The 24,963-nt window shown below is 43.0% G+C and overlaps 2 protein-coding genes across 6 annotated transcripts in view; one reads left to right on the top strand and one right to left on the bottom strand.

Annotated features, from left to right (window-relative positions):
• Positions 1 to 20,666, top strand: part of LOC124149970 (myosin-VIIa-like) — a 72,724-nt gene extending 52,058 nt beyond the window's left edge. For 3 of the 5 annotated variants that reach the window (XM_048390537.1, XM_048390536.1, XM_048390535.1), the window contains 14 exons: positions 254 to 426; positions 1,947 to 2,041; positions 3,254 to 3,315; positions 3,545 to 3,697; positions 4,169 to 4,274; positions 5,140 to 5,254; positions 5,548 to 5,640; positions 5,975 to 6,078; positions 9,187 to 9,308; positions 9,814 to 9,880; positions 10,704 to 10,820; positions 11,187 to 11,270; positions 12,730 to 12,849; positions 13,818 to 20,666. In XM_048390537.1, the coding sequence (XP_048246494.1) occupies positions 254 to 426; positions 1,947 to 2,041; positions 3,254 to 3,315; positions 3,545 to 3,697; positions 4,169 to 4,274; positions 5,140 to 5,254; positions 5,548 to 5,640; positions 5,975 to 6,078; positions 9,187 to 9,308; positions 9,814 to 9,880; positions 10,704 to 10,820; positions 11,187 to 11,270; positions 12,730 to 12,849; positions 13,818 to 13,928 (1,522 nt within the window). In that variant the 3' untranslated portion in view covers positions 13,929 to 20,666. The remainder of the gene's footprint in view (positions 1 to 253; positions 427 to 1,946; positions 2,042 to 3,253; positions 3,316 to 3,544; positions 3,698 to 4,168; positions 4,275 to 5,139; positions 5,255 to 5,547; positions 5,641 to 5,974; positions 6,079 to 9,186; positions 9,309 to 9,813; positions 9,881 to 10,703; positions 10,821 to 11,186; positions 11,271 to 12,729; positions 12,850 to 13,817) is intronic. The other 2 variants (XR_007219564.1, XR_007219563.1) reach the window with 2 other exon arrangements.
• LOC124149971 (filamin-C-like) overlaps positions 20,523 to 24,963 on the bottom strand; it is a 53,221-nt gene continuing 48,780 nt past the window's right edge. Inside the window, exon 21 of the mRNA XM_046521839.2 lies at positions 20,523 to 24,434. Coding sequence (XP_046377795.2) covers positions 24,199 to 24,434 — 236 coding nt within the window. The 3' untranslated portion in view covers positions 20,523 to 24,198. The remainder of the gene's footprint in view (positions 24,435 to 24,963) is intronic.

Below are 24,963 nucleotides of genomic sequence, written 5' to 3'. Positions count from 1 at the left end.
TGTTCGCATTCACATGTTCCCAGCCTATTCTACTCATACTCTTTGGGGCGGTGGGGTAGCCTAGTGGTTAAAGCGTTTGTTCACACCAAAGACCCGGGTTCGATTCCCTACATGGGTACAATGTGAGAAACCTACTTCTTTTTTCCCCGCCATGATATTGCTGGATTATTGCTAAAAGCCCCGAAACACCATACTCACTCACTCACTCTGCTAATTCTCTGACGTCACTGTTAAGACAAAGCATCTTTTCCAGACAACCCAACGAGAATGCCGTGACGAAGATGTTCAACAAGGCTTCTATAAAACGCGGGAAGGGCAAGAGTGACCTCATCTGGCAGTTCAGCAGGGACCCCATCAAGAAGCCCCTCCTGAGAAAGTCCTTGAACCGAGATGACACGCGCCTCATGGCTTGTCGAACATTCACTGATATCCTTCCCCGTGCTTCCTGCAGCCGCACAGCTGTCTCCACAGCTGCCATGTGTCTGGTCGGCGTGGGTAGTTGTGTTACCAATAGGGGACCCGTGAAGACCCGGGGTAGAATAGACCTTCAGCAACCCATTCTTGCCGTAAAAGGCGACCATGTTTGTCGTAAGAGGATGCCAGCATCGGGTGGTCAGGTTGGCTGACTTGGTTGATGCATGTCATCGTATTCCAACTGCTTGGATCGATGCTCATGATGTCAATCACTGTATTGTCTGGTCCAGACTCGATTATTTACAGACCGCCGTTATAGAACTGGAATATTGCTGAGTGCGGGGTTAAACAACAAACAGACAAAACAAACTAATAGGACCGGCGTGTTTAACTACTGGTTATTAATATTGTGTTCGCTTGTCACGGTTGAGACCCCGGTTCGGCCCTGTGATGTAATGTTTCATCCCTGGTGTTCCAAGACTTACTGGAATGTTGCTAAACCGGCGTAAACATCACTCACACATCCCCTCCTGCTATCAGTTCCAACTCAGTGTTAACGAAAGATGCATCGTGAAATATAACAGTGAGCCCGACCGGAACAAATTGCCTCGTCGAGGTTTCATGACTAGGCTAAAGTCAATAACTAGAAACAGACAGGAACGGGAAACATTGACATGAAACTATTTTCTTAATACTTCTGATGTCACGAATTGATTTGAATGGTCACATAAGTTTATCAGTTGACGATAGCAATAATTAGGATTTACCGAAAACGAATGAGGTGATACAGGTATTCAACGAATGCTCACATGAACGACTCATATTGTACTTAACCAGATAAGTCGTCGCTATGACATGGACTATATTTCATACACACTGGACACTTCTTTATAACAGTGGGTTCCTCGACTAACAGAGATATAAGTCTGCCTTTGTCCCTAGTTGTACCTTGGAACATATATCCTGTACAATATCGACACACCGACATATACCTGCTGGAATGTATCCACGTGGTTCGTTACACACGTGGGGAGGAAGATGTATCGGCAGCCTGGCTTCCGGCAGGGGTCATCGGGTGAATGTGACCTCTGGGCAGTTATCGCCTGATTCGGTTTTATTGTTGCAAAACATATCTCATCGTGACATGAGTCCGTCGTTAATCACGTCCCACGCATACCACCGACTGTCTGTTTTATAGCTGCGTAAATCATATGTTACTATTTGTCTTCCCCAAAATAATCAAATCAGAATTAACCCATATCTATCTTCTCATACGTCATGGCCGCGTTTGCATTCTGCCGTGATAAAATAACTGCCGTGATAAGCCCGTTGTTGGATACGGATAGTTTCCTGTATTCCCTTATACTTGATCCAGATATGGAATATCTCTACAACAAATGTATGATAGTTATATTAATAAACATTTTTTTTTATTGATATTTAGTGCCAGTTGAATAAATTATTACCTGTTTCTACAATCATTTGCCGATTAAAAGGATAATTAGTTTTATTGTTGACCTTGACCTTACCACCAGTCCAGCAGTTCATGGGGGACGCACTCCTGAAGGACAATGTGACGGACATTGAGCTGGCCAATCGCTGGATCGTCGAGCCGGCCAGCAGAAGTGTGAGTGTAACGGAGGGAGCAGCAATGTCAGCACTTGTGACCATATTACCACTTGTGACCATATTACCTATTATAACCATATTATCACTTGTGACCATATTACCACTTGCGACCATATTACCACTTGTGACTATACTACCTATAATAACCATATTATCACTTGCGACCATATTACCACTTGTGACTATACTACCTATTATAACCATATTATCACTTGTGATCATATTACCACTTGCGACCATATTACCACTTGTGACTATACTACCTATAATAACCATATTATCACTTCTGACCATATTACCACTTGCGACCATATTACCACTTGTGACTATATTACCGATTGTGACCATATTACCACTTGCGACCATATTACCACGCGTGACCATATTACCTCTTGTGACCATATTATCACTTGTGGCCATATTACCACTTGCGACCGTATTTCCCCTTGTGACCCTATTACCGCTTGTGGTCGTATTACCACCTGTGACTATGTTACCACTTGTGACCATATTATCCATTGTGATCGCATTACAACTTGTGACCATATTACCCCTTATGACCATATTACCCATTGCGACCGTATTAATAGCTATAGCTGTAGCACCAGATGTAACCAAATAACCATATTACCCATTGCGACCGTATTAATAGCTGTAGCTGTAGCACCAGATGTAACCAAATAACCATATTACAAATTGAGACCACTTATGCCCAAGCTACTCACTGTGACATATCCACTCCTTGTGACAATATTACCAGATGTTACCAAATTACCCATTGTGACAATATTACCAGATGTTACCAAATTACCCATTGTGACAATATTACCAGATGTTACCCAATTACCAATTGTGACAATATTACCAAATGTTAACAAATTACCAATTGTGACAATATTACCAAATGTTAACAAATTACCAATTGTGACAATATTACCGAGTATGACCATAATACCATTTGTGACAAAATTTACAGTTGTGACCAACTAACTACTTTTGACGACGCTCTGTAAGTCTCATGTATTACCATTCGTCACAATCCGCGTCCCTCCATAGCATACATAATCCATTCGGGAGTGACACGTGGCCACACATGGATTGGGTAATAGCTTAGTTATGCCCCTTGATTGGCGAATGAATTTCCTAGAGTGAGATATGTTAAATTACAGTGAAACGGTTTTGTGGATTCTTAATGAAGGTTTTTTTTCAGAGATATTTACGAGATGAAGTTTTCTGTCAAGTTATCAAGCAACTGACCAACAACTCGAACAAGTGAGAATCCTGACAGTTTGATAAAAGATTACATCCTCCTTGTTATCTACAAACTTGCATACATGCAGAACGACAAAGTTCTTAAACGCATAGCGTGTCATAAAGTTAAGTAATTTTCACATTGGTAATAGATTTGACCAGAAGAGAAATGTATTAGGAATTAAATAAATTACATTTATTTGTATTAATTTGTATTTGACATTGACCCGCCACGTCGCTGTGTCTGCAGGTCAAGTGAGGAACGTGGGTGGTTGTTGCTGCTGATGCTGGCTACGACGGCGATCCCGGGGGAGGGGCTGTATGATGAGGCGCAGAAGTTTGTGCGGTCAAGCCCTCTCCCCATCGCCAAGCTGTGTGGTGAGAGGCTGGAGAGAGCTAAGACGTGAGTAGCGTTCACTTTAGTCTTTGTGGGTATTTTGATTGAGAACTCGTTATGGATTGAACAGTTGAAACCTATGTCAAAAGCCAGTTTTTATAAACAATAGAGCGTTTTGTTTGTTTGTGTATTGTTTGACGCCGCAATCAGCAGTATTCCAGTTACGTGACTGCGACATGTAAATAATGGAATCTGGGCCAGATAATCCAGTGATTGATGTTGTGAGCAATATGATCCACGCCGACGGGGAGCGAGGACACGCGATCCAGCAAGTCACAGAGTGCACGCTCATTGATTTACTACATGATGTGTACATGTATGTCAATGTTAGAAAGTAACAATAATAAATTATTCGAAACTGTGTAAATATGTTTTATTGGACAATCATTGAAATATTTGTATTTAAGGAAGATAGAGCACCCATTATGAAATACATCCATAGTTAACGTAGATACTGACAAACCTAATACTGTGTAGACGCGGCTGTCGACTGTGGCCGCCCCACCCAGCTGAGCACGACATGCTGTCCAGGAAGCTGCCCACTGTCCGAGTGAAGGTGTACATCCCTGACAACACCTGTCAGGTAAGCTTGACCTCTGGTCTGTTTGTCGTTTAACAGTACGTGAGTTATATTCAAGGCAACTTTAAATAGTATTCAAGTTACATCGTGGTACGTCAGCTTAATGTGGGAGGAAAGCCTGAAGTGATGCAGGACTCAGACGTGTACCACTTTGGTGAAACCCACGAGCACGGGTATGATGCTGACAAACCTAGAAACAGAATCGGGGCGAACATAGGTGTCTGGCGTGCCCAACGGACGCATCTCTGTACAGCGAATAGCGGCGCCTTAGATAACTGGGCCATCCGTGACTTCACAACGAGTACGTGCTGTATGGTGCTGTCAAATCCAGAAACGAACTCGATTCGAACCCGTGTATCGGTATCTGGTACACTGTCAGTCTGCACAGCGAACCGAGTCGCTTTAAACATCTAGACCCACCACATCATGTAAACGTCAGTGTTCTTATAACCGTTATCCATTGTGCTGTCACGCTTATTAACTTCCACTTTAACTCATTTACGTTGGTGTGGAACAAGATCGACCAAGTATCCTGGAAGTACTGGCCACCATGTCCTGATGGTGGTAGAGTGCCTTAACCCCATCTATCCCACGTGGCGGTGTGATGTTAGTTTCTGTATCAAGCGACACAAGTATACGACCATCGTGATGCAGCACGCCGAAACCTAATCACAGCATAGTGACTGATTACTACACTAGATCTTAGTTCATGCGTTGTACAATCTCCCTCTGTGTATCGTGGAGTAATGTTGATGTGAGAGTCATCTACAATACACATCTTAGTTATCCCCTATGTTATTACCACTGATGTAGTTTTTGTCGACTTTACGTAGAAGTATGTAGAACGGATATGATGTTGTTTTTTAAGACATTCGACGTGACGTCAGTGACGAGAATCATCGACATTAAGCGAGAGGTGTGCACGAGACTTGGCCTGAAGACGTGGGAAGAGTACAGCTTGTTCATGAGCTTCCAGGACAGCGGTCAGTATGTTATTATAGTCAGTGTGTAAATGATGAACTTGTAGATGAAAACATAACAAATAGACAGCTATTTGAATATACAAAAGAAGTGAGGATAGTGCATGTGACGCCATCTCAGCATTCGTCCATGCAGTGGAAGAAAACATTGTGTCAGAACATCCGGGCACTGAATTATGACGATCGTCCTTCAGATCTTACAAAAGAAAGTTATCAATTATTGTCCAGATTGAAATTGAAATTAGTCTTGCACAATGACATGCTAGCTTAATAAATGATCCTGTTTCCAAATTCAGTTCACTCCCTCCAAGAAAACGAGTACTACTTTGACGCCCTGTCGCATGCCGAGATGTACTGGGTGTCTCAGAAAGCCGCCATTCGGGCAAGACGTAAGTATAGTAACCGACCCGTATACAGGGTGTGTGTGTGTGTGTGTGAGGGGTGGGTGGATGGATGTGTGAAAGGTAGGGCTGGGTTGAGTCCCGCGGTCGGGCGGGCGGAGGAGTAATATGGTAGATAGCATTATCTCAACTAAAGCCGTAGATACTGTAGTATAGGTCATCATCTTGTGTATATATGTGGATGGAATATTCTTGTCTAATATTTTAATAGCATTTTTCGCTGAAAGGTAAATGATGTTTTCATCATCGATACTCTGATCATTGGAACTCTGGTTCATGTGTGTCCCTCTGTGTAGCTGTAATGTCCGTCCACGTGTTCCAGTGTCCGGTCCGCTGACCCCGGTCCTGGTGATGCTGAAGAAGGTGTGGGTCAATATCAAGCCTGGACACGACTCGGTGGCCGATGTGTGCTTCCACTTCCCGCAGGTATGTGTGCTTCCACTTCCCGAAGGTATGTGTCCTTCCACTTCCCGCAGGTAGGTGTGCTTCCACTTCCCGCAGTTATGTATCCTTCCATTTCCCGCAGGTATGTGTGCTTCCACTTCCCGCAGGTATGTGTGCTTCCACTTCCCGCAGGTATGTGTGCTTCCACTTCCCGCAGGTATGTGTCCTTCCACTTCCCGCAGGTATGTGTGCTTCCACTTCCCGCAGTTATGTATCCTTCCATTTCCCGCAGGTATGTGTGCTTCCACTTCCCGCAGGTATGTGTGCTTCCACTTCCCGCAGGTATGTGTGCTTCCATTTCCCGCAGTTATGTATCCTTCCATTTCCCGCAGGTATGTGTGCTTCCACTTCCCGCAGGTATGTGTGCTTTCACTTCCCGCAGGTATGTGTGCTTCCACTTCCCGCAGTTATGTGTGCTTCCACTTCCCGCAGTTATATGTGCTTCCATTTCCCGCAGGTAGGTGTGCTTCCACTTCCCGCAGGTATGTGTCCTTCCACTTCCCGCAGCTATGTGTGCTTCCACTTCCCACAGGTATGTGTGCTTCCACTTCCCGCAGGTATGTGTGCTTCCACTTCCCGCAGCTATGTGTCCTTCCACTTCCCGCAGGTATGTGTGCTTCCACTTCCCGCAGGTATGTGTGCTTCCATTTCCCGCAGGTAGGTGTGCTTCCACTTTCCGCAGGTATGTGTCCTTCCACTTCCCGCAGGTATGTGTGCTTCCACTTCCCGCAGGCATGTGTCCTTCCACTTCCCGCAGGTATGTGTGCTTCCACTTCCCGCAGGTATGTGTGCTTCCACTTCCCGCAGGTAGGTGTGCTTCCACTTCCCGCAGGTATGTGTGCTTCCACTTCCCGCAGGTATGTGTCCTTCCACTTCCCGCAGGTATGTGTGCTTCCACTTCCCGCAGGTAGGTGTCCTTCCACTTCCCGCAGGTATGTGTGCTTCCACTTCCCGCAGGTATGTGTGCTTCCACTTCCCGCAGGTATGTGTGCTTCCACTTCCCGCAGGTATGTGTGCTTCCACTTTCCGCAGGTATGTGTCCTTCCACTTCCCGCAGGTAAGTGTGCTTCCACTTCCCGCAGGTATGTGTGCTTCCACTTCCCGCAGGTAGGTGTGCTTCCACTTCCCGCAGGTATGTGTCCTTCCACTTCCCGCAGGTAGGTGTGCTTCCACTTCCCGCAGGTAGGTGTGCTTCCACTTCCCGCAGGTAAGTGTGCTTCCACTTCCCGCAGGTAGGTGTGCTTCCACTTCCCGCAGGTAGGTGTGCTTCCACTTCCCGCAGGTTGGTGTGCTTCCACTTCCCGCAGGTATGTGTCCTTCCACTTCCCGCAGGTAGGTGTGCTTCCACTTCCCGCAGGTATGTGTGCTTCCACTTCCCGCAGGTATGTGTGCTTCCACTTCCCGCAGGTATGTGTGCTTCCATTTCCCGCAGGTATGTGTGCTTCCACTTTCCGCAGGCATGTGTCCTTCCACTTCCCGCAGGTATGTGTGCTTCCACTTCCCACAGGTTGGTGTGCTTCCACTTCCCGCAGGTATGTGTGCTTCCATTTCCCGCAGCTATGTGTGCTTCCACTTTCCGCAGCTATGTGTGCTTCCACTTCCCGCAGGTATGTGTCCTTCCACTTCCCGCAGCTATATGTGCTTCCACTTCCCGCAGGTAGGTGTGCTTCCACTTCCCGCAGGTATGTGCCCTTCCACTTCCCGCAGGTATGTGTGCTTCCACTTCCCGCAGGTATGTGTCCTTCCACTTCCCGCAGCTATATGTGCTTCCACTTCCCGCAGGTAGGTGTGCTTCCACTTCCCGCAGGTATGTGTGCTTCCACTTCCCGCAGGTATGTGTCCTTCCACTTCCCGCAGGTAGGTGTGCTTCCACTTCCCGCAGGTATATGTGCTTCCCATTTCCGCAGGTATGTGTGCTTCCACTTCCCGCAGGTATGTGTGCTTCCACTTCCCGCAGGTATGTGTCCTTCCACTTCCCGCAGGTATGTGTGCTTCCACTTCCCGCAGGTAGGTGTGCTTCCACTTCCCGCAGGTATGTGTGCTTCCACTTTCCGCAGGTATGTGTCCTTCCACTTCCCGCAGGTATGTGTGCTTCCACTTCCCGCAGGTAGGTGTGCTTCCACTTCCCGCAGGTATGTGTGCTTCCACTTTCCGCAGGTATGTGTCCTTCCACTTCCCGCAGGTAGGTGTGCTTCCACTTCCCGCAGGTATGTGCCCTTCCACTTCCCGCAGGTATGTGTGCTTCCACTTCCCGCAGGTATGTGTCCTTCCACTTCCCGCAGGTAGGTGTGCTTCCACTTCCCGCAGGTAGGTGTGCTTCCACTTCCCGCAGGTATGTGTGCTTCCACTTTCCGCAGGTATGTGTCCTTCCACTTCCCGCAGGTATGTGTGCTTCCACTTCCCGCAGGTAGGTGTGCTTCCACTTCCCGCAGGTATGTGTGCTTCCACTTCCCGCAGGTAGGTGTGCTTCCACTTCCCGCAGGTATGTGTGCTTCCACTTTCCGCAGGTATGTGTCCTTCCACTTCCCGCAGGTAGGTGTGCTTCCACTTCCCGCAGGTATGTGCCCTTCCACTTCCCGCAGGTATGTGTGCTTCCACTTCCCGCAGGTATGTGTCCTTCCACTGCCAGCAGGTATGTGTGCTTCCACTTCCCGCAGGTATGTGTGCTTCCACTTCCCGCAGGTATGTGTGCTTCCACTTCCCGCAGGTATGTGTGCTTCCACTTCCCGCAGGTAGGTGTCCTTCCACTTCCCGCAGGCATATGAGCTGTCAGGTAGCCTAGTGGTTAAAGCACGTTAAAACACGGGTTTGATTCCGACACGGGTACAATGTGTGAAGCCCATTTCTGGTGTCCCCTGCCGTGATATTGTTGGATATTACTAACAGCGGCGTAAAACTATACTCACACACTCGCAGGTGTGTCCTATTGCCGTAGGTTGGTCCTACTCCACATACCGCGGCTCCAGGGAACACATAGGTTGGCACATAGTTAATACTCCTTTCAATGAAAAGAAGTATGTAAGAAGTATCCAGTTATATCTTTAAAACTCAAACAGGGACAACAGTGAAACCGAGCTCTTCCTGTTGCAGGAGCTGCCCAACTTCATCCGTGGGTATCACCAGACTACAGATGACGTGACCGCCAGACTCGCATCTCTCGCGTACAGGGCCAAGTACGGCAACGAACCCAAGCCACTCAAGGAAACATTCAGGTACTAGTGACCATAAGCCATGTCCACTCACATAAGCCATGTCCACTCAGTGACACTTACTGTAATAGTCTTTCTGAAGACGATCTGCAGATATATCGTTTTCAGTTGGCCCCTAGGTCTATATTGTTTGTTTGTTGTTTAATGCCACAATCATCAATATTCCAGTTATATTGCTATACGTCGGTATGTAAATAATCGAGTCTGGACCTGACAATCCAGTGATTGATATCATGAGCATCGATCCACGCAATTGGGATACGATGGCATGCATCAACCAAGTCAGTGAGCCTGACCACCCGGTCCCGTTAGTCGCCTCTTACAACAAGCATAGTCGCCTTTTACGGCAAGTATGGGTTTGCTGAAGACCTATTCTACCCCGGATCTCTACAGGCCTCTCTTTGATTTCTACTCAACAATACTTATTGTAAATGTGTGAAGTTCATCAAGTACGTCTGGAATACCACTATTTACCAAGTGTATATTCTGATGATTTCAATATTTTCAGTGAGGTCAGCAAGAGCATTGCCCCGAAGAAGCTGTTGCAGACGCAGTCCTCGGAATACTGGTCCAAGGTAGGCTAGACAGTTTTCAACAATACTGGTCCAAGGTAGGCTAGACACAGTTCACACGATACTGGTCCAAGGTAGGCTAGACAGTTTACAACAATACTGGTCCAAGGTAGGCTAGACACAGTTCACACAATACTGGTCCAAGTTAGGCTAGACAGTTTACAACAATACTGGTCCAAGGTAGGCTAGACAGTTTACAACAATACTGGTCCAAGGTAGGCTAGACAGTTTACAACAATACTGGTCTAAGGTAGGCTAGACAGTTTACAACAATACTGGTCTAAGGTAGGCTAGACAGTTTACAACAATACTGGTCTAAGGTAGGCTAGACAGTTTACAACAATACTGGTCTAAGGTAGGCTAGACAGTTTACAACAATACTGGTCCAATGTAGGCTAGACAGTTTACAACAATACTGGTCCAATGTAGGGTAGACAGTTTACAACAATACTGGTCTAAGGTAGGCTAGACAGTTTACAACAATACTGGTCCAAGGTAGGCTAGACAGTTTACAACAATACTGGTCCAAGGTAGGCCATCTTACTGACACACAATCATTGGGGTCGCAATGTAGGCCATCCGTGTTATTCATTTCATTATTATGTTTGTTATCAACATAGCCATCGGAGGCAAGTTGGCGAGCAATTCGCTGTGCATGTTACATTACCTCGGCAGGAACCTTTTCTTTGATGCCAATCCTCTTTTCTCCCTGATGATGTTCTTAGCTTTGTTTGCACCATAGTCATGCTGTTGGCTTTTTACCACATGGTGTCAAGTCTTGCGTCCACTCACTCACTCACCCTAATGACCAGTATCATGTTGGCAGACAATCACTCAGTACTACGACGAGAGTAAGGATCTGAGCCAGGATCAAGCCAAGGCTTCCTTCCTCAAGGTCATTAGCCATCTCACGACATATGGATCCATATTCTTTGAAGTCAAGGTAAGTGACCATTCAACATGGCTGTGACGCATTCAAGACACATTGCTCTAAGCAGTTGATTAATCACCAACCCTTTTCAAAACCCTGTTCAAAACTCTGCTATTACATGCTAATCGTAAGGACACAAGCACATAAGCAACTGCAGCATACATGTCAAAGTAACCTTCGAGGTAACAATATTGTCCACGAATGGCCATACACTATCCCCACTGAATATGAAAGCAACCATTTCACAATCACGATGGCTGTTAACAATAAATACTATGTTTGTCACAAGATCAGTCCCAGGATCTTTGTGGTATGCTTCACGTCATCAGGTTCTTGTAACATGACATGATATAATGGTCGGGGAAACATTGCTTCCAGCAACGAGCTCAAAAAGACCTTCCCAAGAACCTCCTGGTGGCCATCAATATGACAGGGCTGCACCTGATTGACTCCAACACCAGGGTGAGTTCACCACAGACCTTTGGCCCTTTTTGCATATCATTGCATAACTAGCATCTATGTCTATTTGTAGAAAAAATATTGCATGTTTTCCTTGATAAATTTATGAAATATATCTACTTAAAATTCTGTAAAAAGGGCCAAAATCAAGTTCCAAAAGGGCCAAAGCCACTTTGCTAGATTTTGGCCCTTTTAGCTCTCATTTCCGTGTGGGTTGTTTAAGAGATTTGGAAACATTATTATTATGTTTCATCTATTTCAACAAAGTTGACATTAGTTTAAATCATTTAAAAGAACTTCGCTAGTATGTGTTTGTACTTTCAGTAGTTGTTTTATCAATCTCTCATGTTAAATCCCATGCAAATGCCTGAGGGTAAAAAGGGTCAAGATACAGACATTGGCCCTTTCCACCCTGACACAAATTCAAACGTAAGCTTATTTCTTTTCTTAAATGTTTTTTTAGCAACATGTATATGTCTGTTGTCGGAATTCGTTAAAGTTCAGGAATTTATCGGTGAATAAAAATTGTTCATTAGCATGCATATGGTTATGGTTTGCATCAGTTTTCTCAAAACGGACTCCACGTGACATTGACCCTTGGGGCTGAAGTCCGTCAACTGTGTACTGCTCTGTTCTCACGCTGGGTGTGGGTGTGCCTGGGGATTGTCTTGCAATGTTCCGACTTCATCACGGCTGACTGGCGCTAACTGAATTTAGGCCAGACAAACCAGTGATTGATAGCATGAACAACGGTCACCTTAGCTCCACCAGACACGCGCTGCCTCGGTATATTCACTGGCTGTCTTGTGCTGTGGTGACATTCTACTTCATATCTGTTGTATGCAATCCAATGGTAATGAGGTGAGATGAGGTGAAACGAGGTGAAACTGTTTTTTTATATAACGTCCCGTTCAGGTCACATGATACTGTCTCTGAGCCGCCCGTCATTGTGTGATCCCCTTAATGTCGAGCGCCAGGCAGGGAAACAACAAATGCCATAAAGATGAGAAATTATGGGTGTCAGCTTCTTTATTATGAGGAACACAACGTTTCGGGGTATATGCTTACTCCTTCATCAGGTGAATAAATGCTATGAGGCAGAGAACTGAACATTTATAGGTACCTGTAAGAACAACAAAAGTAATAAGATAACAAAGGTGGAAACTTAACAATGAAAGCCAACAGTTAATTGTCGCTGAAAGGTGATCAACAATGAACCAATGCCATCGCTAACGTCTGTTGGTATGACGCGGCCGGGGATCTTACCCCGACATTCTGCTCTCTGGACTCTATCCACTAGACCACGGAGGCGGTCCACACACTGTGGGGACACACGTTTAATACACAATGTATCCATTACATGCTTTCGGTCGTTACAGTGTACAATCCCTAAACATATAACACTCATTAAGGTTTTCGACATCTACTGTCATATGTGCATGGTGTGCTCTCTCCATTGCAGAGAATGTTGAGGACACTGGAGTTCTCACAGATCCCCAACTGGGCCTTCGACGAAGACTCCATCACGCTGATGGTGATAGATGGGACGAACACCACCAAGATGCTGCTGGAAACAAGCGTGGTAACTATGGGAACATATCTGACATACGTAGACTCCCCAGGGAGCTGAGAAAGAAACTGAATGAACAATAATCCAAAGACATGGGTATTAACAATATGGAGCTTTCTTTTGGAGAATGGATTCTGATGCATTATACCCAGACTTAGTGTTATACTGGGGTGGGTGGTGGGTGGGCACGGGTGGCTGACACGCCGTGATATAACTGGAATAATGTTAAAAGCGGCGTTAAACCCAACTCACTCACTATACACATACTGTCAAAACCTGTTCTTCTGAACCCTGTTAATTTGGACACCCGAGTTCTTGGACAGTACTGGGAAAGCGGACACGTATACAAGGGGACATGTTCTGAACTTGTGTTTCGTTAATCAAGACATTTCGTATTTTGAATGATTTCATTTTGAACGCTACCGTTTTTTACACTGTCACTCTCAATACAATACATGTTGTCAACAGCCTTCCAGATATGACTGTTTGTTTGGCATTCCTGAAGTTGTCAGTAACAATATAAACATGCAACTTTATGGATAACAACTTCTGAATTATTGTATATAGCGACGTTTCGATGTAGATTCTTACACCGTTATCAAGCTGGAGTGTCTAGTTGTTGTCCATAAAGAATTACGTTTTCTTATTTCCTCATTCAACCTGTGAATATCCGGGTTAGAATAGATCTTCAGCAAGCCATGTATGTCGTTTGAGGCAAGTAACGGGATCGGGTGGTCAGGCTCGCTGCCTTAGTTGATGAATGTCATCATATCCCAATTGTCTGGATCGAGATGTCAATCACTGGATTGTCTGGTCCAGACTCGTTTATTTACAGGCCTCCATCATATAGCTGGAATAGTGCTGAGTACAGCGTTAAACAACAAACAAATATTTCCTCATTCTAATATATATGGTTTTATTAATTTATAAAGTGTTGACTTGCAGTGAGACTTGGCTATTCTACGACGTCCATGTTTCAGGGGCACAACATGGACGACATCCTCATGGCCTACATCAGCTGGGTGATGAACACACAGATGCGGAAGAAGCACGGCTTTGCAGGTTCCCCAGCTGGTGAAAGTACCTGTTAGTGTCGCACACAGCTTCATCAGGCGTACAGCTGCACGAGAAACACAGCTGCGAGGCGAACAATCCTGATCTGACCAGCCCTACAAACTGACGTGGAAAGTGCTGCCGCACAGACAAGGGTGTGTGCCTGACTTATTTATATAATTAATGGCTTACGAGGACATTCGAAGTGCCACGCCTACCACGCCATCAGGATACCCAACCGTGGGGATGTGCTGGCTAGATAGGTCAAGAATGTGTCACGTGGACCAATACTTACATCAACCGATTCAAAGTATTGTTGCGTTGCCTGGCGAATACTCATTTAACTACAGGCTTCCAGCTTAAAGTTTCATATATCAACGCTTCATCACAAGTGTTAGTCCTCAGCACTGCATGCATGCCTGTCTCGGCCGACATATGACCGACCAGTATATAACTATCTCTGTCATCATAGACATGCGCAGTAGAAGCCATCACGTCGGACTATACATACGTTCATTCCTAATATGTTCTTAGCGTTGTGTAACCATTGACATCAGTTCCTTCTCTTTGATAATACTTCCATTTAAAGTTAACAAACCTATACGTCGTAGCCTGTATGTTACTAGTATGATGTCTATATACATGTATATTCATGATAATGTCGAGTGAATGTGCAGTTGACATCGAGTTATACGAAGTCGGTAATAACGAACATTCGGTTATACCAAATCAGGTGTTTAGTCTTTAATTGTGGTAATCAAGTTACATGTATTTTCATATAAAAGGTAACTTCGGCTATGCCGAACTAAACATGACGATCAATTTGAGTTCGTCTTATCCGGTCTTTACCATGTCTATGTATCTGGCCAGTGTGCTTAATATTCTAATCTACTATGTTCTACTATTTAAATATTGGGCACGGCAACAGGTTGCTATGCTATATATATGAAATATCTCACAACAGTACACTTGTAGTGCTGTATATATGAAATATCTCATTACAGTACACTTGTAGTGCTGTATATATGAACTATCTCATAACAGTACACTTGTAGTGCTGTATATATGAAATATCTCACAACAGTACACTTGTAGTGCTGTATATATGAAATATCTCATTAAAGTACACTTGTAGTGCTGTATATATGAAGTATCTCATAACAGTACACTTGTAGTGCTGTATATATGAAATATCTCATTACAGTACACATGTAGTGCTGTATATATGAAATATCTCATAACATTTCACTTGTAGTGCTGTATATATGAAATATCTCATAACAGTCCACTTGTAGTGCTGTATATATGAAATATCTCACAACAGTACACTTGTAGTGCTGTATATATGAAATATCTCACAACAGTACACTTGTAGTGCTGTATATATGAAATATCTCACAACCGTACACTTGTAGTGCTGTATATATGAAATATCTCACAACAGTACACTTGTAGTGCTGTATATATGAAATATCTCACAACAGTACACTTGTAGTGTTGTATATATGAAATATCTCATTACAGTACACTTGTAGTGCTGTATATATGAAATATCTCATAACAGTACACTTGTAGTGCTGTATATATGAAATATCTCATAACAGTCCACTTGTAGTGCTGTATATATGAAATATCTCACAACCGTACACTTGTAGTGCTGTATATATGAAATATCTCACAACAGTACACTTGTACTGCGGTATATATGAAATATCTCATAACAGTACACTTGTAGTGCTGTATATATGAAATATCTCATAACAGTACACTTGTAGTGCTGTATATATGAAATATCTCATAACAGTACACTTGTAGTGCTGTATATATGAAATATCTCATATCAGTACACATGTAGTGCTGTATATATGAAATATCTCATAACAGTACACTTGTAGTGCTGTATATATGAAATATCTCATAACAGTACACTTGTAGTGCTGTATATATGAAATATCTCACAACAGTACACTTGTAGTGCTGTATATATGAAATATCTCACAACAGTACACTTGTAGTGCTGTATATATGAAATATCTCACAACAGTACACTTGTAGTGCTGTATATATGAAATATCTCACAACAGTACACTTGTAGTGCTGTATATATGAAATATCTCACAACAGTACACTTGTAGTGCTGTATATATGAATATCTCACAACAGTACACTTGTAGTGCTATGTCCAATACGCTTTGTTGTGACGAGTACGCGGGCCGTGACCGATGTTCAATACTATCATACCATCATACCATCATACCCTCATACTGTCTACCCACTGTACATCACATTACATCGCTGATTACATTACTTCACCCACCTAAATAGAATGTAATATTTGACTGTGGACAACGTTTCTCACTGACATGGAACTTAAGGTCGGAAACGGCATATATTTATCATCGACGTGTATGTCATCGTGGGTTGAGCTACATCCTAGATACAGCGATACCTAGGATAATATAGGTACGACCTATGATATAGTTAGCACCTAGGATATATGACCTAGGATATAACAAGGACCTAGGATATAGCAAGGACCTTGGATATAACTAGGACCTATCATGAAGTTTGGACCTTGGATATAGCTAGGACCTATGTTTTAACCAGGACCTGGGATATAACTAGGACCTAGGATATAGCTAGGATCTTGGATATAACTAGGACCTTGGACATAACTAGGACCTAGGATATAACTAGGACCTTGGATATAAAAAGGACCTTAGATATAACTAGGACTTAGGATATAACTAGGACCTGGGATAAAACTAGGACCTTGGATAGAACAAGGACCTGGGATATAACTAGGACCTGGGATATAACTAGACTAGCAACCTTCATCCCCACACAAGGAGTACCCGCTTGTCATGCTTTGTACGAATAGAATCGCCTTCTGCATCTTCAGCACCGAGGACTGTCAGACCTGTCAGCTGACCTTGCATTTAATCGTCTATCACATTTCATGTCAGTGATTCTATATCACTATGTATTTAATATTTGTCTTGTAATTGCGTGATCCAGTGTTCAGGGCTGAGACACCTTGTTCTCCGTCATCAATATCAATATGACGATAGTATTTATTCCCCACTGTATTGTGGAATATTATTGTATACACTCAAGTGACGTGCACAATGTTGACGTTCAGTAGTATGTATACTAACATTATAGTTACGTGTGTAGTGTATAGTTATGACGCTGTGCGATAATTGCAGACGCGCGGCCCGGGGTATAACTTTAACTTTACAATTACGCAGAGATGTAGAATATTAATTCTGCGATTTTAAGGTGTAAGAAGTGCAAGATTGGATTGAAAAACAGACACTGTTAGGGATTGTCCAACATTTTGTTGCACATTTAGCCACTTATTTGACAGTTGTAACCTGTAAACTTTGTAACCTTGTAAACCTATAGGAAATACTGTCCAATATCTGAACGACGTAATGCGGCATGTTCAAAACGAAACCTATCTTGTTACAAATGACGGGTCAAAAGCTCCGCTATGCGTCAATATTGGTCATTATGACTCGGTTGGCTATGGATCGCGACAATATATATTCTAATTGTTTTGCTCACGAGTAACCAAACAGTTTCAACACATTTATCGATGAAAATAATTCACTTTAATGTATCCTGCCAAATCATAAGGTATGACGACATCTTCTTACATCAGATGGCCCTATCTAAAACTGCAATTAGTCCTCAGATACTGGCATTCACCTGATTGTGTAAGTGCTTGTATTATATTTCTGTACAGATATAGGCCGTAGGTCCCTGGGACTATCGACTGCAGTGTCCAGCTGTCCAGTTATTCATTATAACGCTTTGTGTAGATGTAAGCCGCAGGTCCCTGGGACTATCGACTGCAGTGTCCAGCTGTCCAGTTATACATTATAACGCTGTGTGTAGATGTAAGCCGTAGGTCCCTGGGACTATCGACTGCAGTGTCCAGCTGTCCAGTTATACATTATAACGCTTTGTGTAGATGTAAGCCGTAGGTCCCTGGGACTATCGACTGCAGTGTCCAGCTGTCCAGTTATACATTATAACGCTGTGTGTAGATGTAAGCCGTAGGTCCCTGGGACTATCGACTGCAGTGTCCAGCTGTCCAGTTATACATTATAACGCTGTGTGTAGAGCGTGCAGATCATAATACCCTGAGGCCACTAACATTCTTTGCATATGGTAAATGAAGCTAGCTAATTTTCGTTTATTTCATTTGAAGTAGACATTAATATAATAAGTTTAACAGTGATTTATAGACGTAAAATATCTTAAGCAAGTACATTTGGCGGAAGTCTCCAAACAAATTACAGACTAGCAAAGAAATAATATTCCGTCTCTTATAACAAACTCTGCATAGTTTCTGTTCTCGTGGTACGTGTACCTATTATCTGTCTCAATACATAGCTCGTGTGAGCTGTAGAGAAACTGTGCAATAGCATACCTGGATTCACTGAGTGTTACTGAATGTATACACGGTTTCACAGAGCATTGATTCTTGAACACTGAACAATAAAACGTTTTGGTACTGACACAATTATTCATATTGATACAGAAGCCATCCTCCTTTAGTCATACGATATGATGAAATAGTACTTCAGAAAAAAAGTAGAGAAATAGATGGCCGTATCTGAAACTATCATTAGTCGCTAGACACCGCATACACCTGATTGTGTAACTTGACACATGCTGCCCAGTTGTTGATGGAGTGCACGTCTTATCATCTCGTGGGAGAAATGACTGATAATTCAATAACTTTTTGTTAAACGTCAAGGTTTATTTGATTTCTTTAGCGACGTCGGAGATGTTGATTAATTTATGTCTAACCTGCGTTTCGGTCTCGGCATGAATAATCTCGTTTTATAAAAAGGTATGGCGTATTGGATGTGATATAATAGTATGCATGGTATGAGGTTCATGAAGAAATTCACCAATTTAGTTTCTTTTAATTTCTTTATGAATACCGCAAACAAATAACACATGGAATTCCAGTTTCAATATAGGAATGGCCCCTGTTTGTGATAATCGTTAGCTGGTTTCTGGGCTTCTCCCTCTCATGGGCGTGGTCTGGGTTTCGCAACTTCTTCTTGGGTGGCGTCAAACTAACTGGATTGTGATCGCTGTATTATGCTGCTCAACTTGCGGTATCTCAATGAATATGTGCATGCCTCCCCTCGAGATGATTGGTTGGCGTCGACTCACTGCTCAGGGATATATCTTGTGCTTCGTGACAAAGTCTTTTGTGTAAATGGTGGTCGGCTACCCTCCGATGAATGGAAGTTCGACATCCGGTCTTAATCATGAACTTGTATTCGGAACAAAAAACATGTGTCAAGTCCTCTTAGAATTGAGATTAAACTGTACGCCAACCTGCGCATTTGTCACAGTGGAATACTATTTCTTGTCTGTAATCACTTTTAAAGCACAAATCGTATACTAAATTATTAATATTTCACTCACTCATTGATGTATATTTTAAAGTGTTCACCCATTAGAGTGAATGTGGATATAGTTCACTAATTATTTATGTCGTTATGTTTTGTGAGATATTCATCAATAAGTACTATGTAAGATGCCCCATTAATCCCCTATTGTGTTTACCAACCACCACGGTCGGGTGAATCTGTCCCTATAACAATAGGTGCTGGACACATAGGACCCAAGTAAACCATGCAGACTGGGCGCCGGCCCGATGGTTGAATCTGCGCAGCGCCTCAAACACCGGGAACCCGTTTAAAACCACTAAGGGGAATCCCCTAGTGACGGAAGTTTTCGTTTGGGTCGCGATTTCGCATGTCGTGTTTTTATCGTCTGTTTTACGCTATTTATGTTTTTCAAATTTAATTTTGGTTAAGCATTTGTGATTAAGTATGCTCTAAAGTATTAAAATCTGCAAAGTCGGTTTGTTGACTTAACTTTACCTTTGGTGTCTTCCATGCAGACACTTATACTTATATCAGGTTTGTAGAATGTTCCACTTACAAAGTAACGTTTTGCGATGAATATAGGTGATTTCTGACATACAGCATCTTACTGCCACTAAACGATTTCAGAATAGCTTCCACGTATCAAATCAAAGGTTCTACCGGTGTATTTAAAGAACATGTAGAAGTTGCAATCATTTCCCAGGAACCGGATGAATATATTATGTGGATTTCGCTCAAGGCTGAAGGCTGTAGTACATATTAGACATGGCGGCGTTATTGCACAGATGCACATGTTGTAGTCATTGTTCTGCCTATCACGGATCAGCTGGGAAATGCATAGTCGACAGGGTGCAAAGAACGTTGGTGCAAGAATTGAATAATGGACGTGTAATATCCATGTTTTATACTATGGCATAATCGTTTACTCGATGCATTAATTCATTCATCAAATTCATCGTTAACTATAATGATCACGGGGAAGGACGACGTCGTTGAACGTCCTTCACTCATTGATGCACAACTTGAAAAGAAGAATGAATGAGGTCAGGGAATGACGTTGCGTTACCGTCGGGTCGCTTCTTGAAGTCTTCCTCCTGGTGTTTCACAACCAAATACACATGGTAAATGATGACTGGTTGGTGACCCAGATATTTACTGAAATGTACCCTCCCGTCGATTTATGTTTTAACGAACATGTAACTTCACATGTAACAATGTAACTCATGATCACTTTATTCTGATAATTGCATGTAACAAGGATTTCTACAGGTCATATTGGTTTTAACATTATTATGCAACATTTTAATACAATGTATGTGAACAATATTTTTGCCATGAAACATTATGAAACAAGTTTGTTGTTTGTTGTTTATTATGCTTATTATAACAACTGCATAACAACATAATACTACACGCACTGATTAAATAACCAGACAGTTGTCCTGTGATGGTATTTTGACATTCACCGAAGGGACTGGTCCCTGCCTAATGAAGGAAACCCTTGAATATACCTTGGATCTCAGGAACCAACAATTAGACTTATTGATGCGGGGGCTGATACGGAATAGGTTTATATCGCGCCGCTTTTAGACATCTATGCCATATTTCTTGAACCAATTATTCTTTAAAACAAATTCCATCCCGAATATCAAACAGTCGGTCTATGAACGCAAGTGTTTACCTTCTGAATATTGTAATATACACGAATTTAGATATGTACACTCTGGTATACAGTTCATTCTGTGTCGCCATGAATGTGAATGTGTCGGTGCCCATGTTGGATCAGGGGTTAGATTATACGTCGCAATTAGCGTCTTGTGGGAAAATTGGACATTGAAAAAACAATAGGAAATTTTTAACTACCAGGATGACCTACATTACAAATGCTTTTCCTCAAGACAAAACAAGCGTTCTTTTACTACTTGAAAGGGTTGCCAGGTTACCCCATCGTGTTGCCCCTCTACATAGTAACAGCCACCTACCCATACCAAGTCTGGAAGCTGTTTCCAATGGTCCTAGTATAGTGCTACATACCTGTCTGGCAATAGGAAGTATTCCGAGAACCACCAATCAGACACTTATGTCATACTAACATCAGCTAACCACCTCAGGATTATATTTCAATATTCGGTTGATAAGTAGCATTACTGGTCTTTGAGGATTGAGAGACTACATACGAGATGAAGTCTTTGATAGGCATTTAGAAGTTGTGAGAACATGAATATATGACACTTTTTTATGGATAGCAACTTCTTATATTCTTTGTACGACGTTTCAGAGCTACTTCTTACTCCTTCATCAGGTGGATGCATATTAGGATGAAGGAACAGGAGGTAGCCCTGAAACGTCGTACAAAGAACATAAGAAGTTACTTTCCATAAAACGTTTCATGTATTCATGTTCTTCTAACTTCTAAATGCCCTTCAAAGACTGCATTCACCTAATGAAGGAGCAAGAGGTAGCTCTGAAACGTCGTACAAAGAACATAGGAAGTAACTGTTGCTATCCGTACAAAAGTGATTGATATTATAGAATTGCCCCGGATATATGCATGAGCAGTGATCTCAGCCACACCACACAGAAGAGGATATTACGATTTACTGGTGTTCACAGTGTATAATCACCAAGCTATCACAGATCAATCTTTGATGTGCCATCATCTGGCGTGTTGGACACAGGCTGAGTACCAAGGGTATATGAGGACACTGCTGCTGCTGATGACAGCATGTCAGGACGTATGTCGATCGGATGGACAATATGGCGGACGGACACAACCCAGTTTAGGCCGCTACACTACATCATAATACACGCATCTGTTCCCATAAAGGCGAATGGTAAACGGGAAGTGGTCATAGCCTATGGCCCTTACAGCACCTAGGAAAAGCATACATGTTCCGTTTGATCGCTTATTGTCACTCTCAGTAAGGAAATAGTATATCGGTTGGCTATATACTGACAAAGAACGAACTCAGTGGCTATAAAATGAACTACTAGCGTAAATAGACTCATACTATCTACAATATACATCCACGTGATATTTATATCATGTGAATATATTGAGAGACAATGACGCAAATAGCTTTCTCAATATGATTGCCATGGAAGCCAGATTGTACTAAGAATGGAGACGATTAGCAAACCAATGGATATTCGTCAATTTTCAGTGGACGATATCTTCATACAGATCCAGGGTATCTATTATGTTGGGCTTATTATCACAGGTACACACATAGAAGACAGATGGCCTCAGGAGGGTTTCTCAATACGATGAACATGCAGACCCAACTATTTAAAATAATTCGATTTACGTCGAAAATGAGCGGGACACGTGCACATCCATAATTCATCCGAACCTCATTATTGGCCCCGTAATTATCTTCTGTTCTACACAGAACATCACACAAACACACGCACGCACGCGCACACACACACACACACACACACACACACACATCCACCGCCGGGTTCCACAGCAGGGGAACGTCCCAACTACAGAGAGACGGAAGACAAGCCAAACTTCCTGTGGACTTTCAGGGCCACTACTAGCAGCTGAACAGATAAATGTGATCATACAGTTACACACAGGACCAACCGACAGGTCTCACAATATAATAATGTACCAATGAAGCACTACGCCTGCAATAGAGAAAGCATCTTCTCGAGGCAAGGGAGTTAACTGACTATGAAAGTCCAGATTCCACCATGGCTGAACTAGAGAAGAATTATGGAGTTACATTTTGACTGAACTATAGAGTTTATATATAGTCTAATCAAATGCGCGTAACGAAATCGACATCCGGTTCAGCAACAACATAACGACTGCCGTGCAGATTTCGGTCGGCTACAGGATTTGCAGAGCACAAGTGCGTCGACTGACCATCGACAGATATTTTCCAAACCTTTTTATGTTTTTTATCAAGGTGCCCAAGAGATTAGGTGCACTTCGCGAGATAGATCCGTTTTATTACGATAAAGATCTTGATTATCGATCAGATTGTCTTGACAGGGCGCCGCCATTTTTTTGAAGCAAATGCAAGTGATATGAGTGGTTCAAGCTGATTGGTCAATAGGAGGGACATAGAAGGGACATAACTCGTAATAGCCACTGGTGGCGTTACGATCGAGCCCAGAAATTCCAGCCCAGTACGGCAAGGATGGAAACTTGACTTTTACAGTCAGTTACGTCCCTTGCCTCCAGAAGATGCAAAGTAAGGTGAAATCCAAACCCAGTACCTCGCCGGCCTGCTCAGTGGTATGCGGGATACCCCGACATTGTGGCGGATACACCATCATAATCATCATAGCACAAGTCTCACATTCACAACAACCTACATACTTTGTTCATGTACGGCCCGCCGCTGGGTACGTTTCAGCAGTTCATTGAAGACATAAATAATACAATCAGGAGTGTAATATATGGACATTGATAAATGGACATCACGTGATCACATGGAAATTGCACTTGGTTAAACTGGATGGATATGATGTAACAAGCACCATCCGCAACACAGAAGATGACGCGGAGATTGTTTTGTAAAGAAAATTGATTCCACGAACCCGGTTTATCCAGACACCCTAAATGTTTAACTTGGACATTTCAAAATCGGATACAACGAAATTAGGATATTGATAAAGTTAACCCAACATGTGATCAACGGTGATTAAAGCTACTGTGAAAATCGTTTTAGATGCAATAGCTTCTAGAAAGCAATAGATAAATAAGACTCTATTGCGCATCATTTGCTATATGTTACAGACACTAACTACTTGGTCACGTGACACTGATAACATCTGTCTTGGCTACGTCCAGTTCGTGTGGAATTACTGTGAACAATATGTGGACAAGGATGGACAGTTTGGCAGGAAGTCCAGTTTGGAGCCGAATTCATATTTCCTCCCGCCACTGATGATCCTCATTTTCCAAATCTCTGCCTCGTTGTTGCAAGAAGTCTCGGAAAGAGTCTTGTGACTCAAATATGTTGACCTCGAAGGGACTCCCGGGGACATGTTCCCCCGACCAGCGGACACTGATGATGTACTGACCTTGTTCTGTCGGGTCATACCGACACAGAATGTTCCGGTCACTCTGACCTTCCCGCCTCATGTCGACCTTGAAACCTCCTGCAATGGTGACAAGAGTGAGTGAGTGAGTATGGATTTTACGCCGCTTTTAGCAATATTCCAGCAATATCGAACGCTTTAACCACTAGGCTACCCGACCGCCCCTAATGGACACAAATATATATATATATATATATATATTGTAATGTCTCTTGAAAAATAACAGGATGTTTTAATCTCACATGAGCCTTAATTTACCACATCGGATCACCTTAACGCCCGAAGCGACTAAGGTAAATATGATCCATCTGTCCGTGCTGTTTGTTAGCTGTTTGCAGTTACTCGTTTACTACGTCAAATACGACCGGCGAAGATCCGGGTTAGAACAAGTCTTCAGCAACCCATGCTTGAATTAAAAGGCGACTATACTTGTCGTAAGAGGCGACTAACGGGATCGGGTGGTAAGGCTCGCTGACTTGGTTGATGCATGTCATCGTATCTCAATTGCGTTGATCGATGCTCATGTTGTCAATCACTGGACTGTCTGGTCCAAACTCGATTGTATGCAGACCACCGTCATATATTACTG

Source organism: Haliotis rufescens, unplaced genomic scaffold (assembly GCF_023055435.1).
Source record: "Haliotis rufescens isolate VD_foot unplaced genomic scaffold, xgHalRufe1.0.p SCAF_9, whole genome shotgun sequence".
Lineage (NCBI taxonomy): Eukaryota > Metazoa > Mollusca > Gastropoda > Lepetellida > Haliotidae > Haliotis > Haliotis rufescens.
Note: the sequence above shows the minus strand (reverse complement) of the source record. Positions and strands in the feature narration are given on the sequence as shown.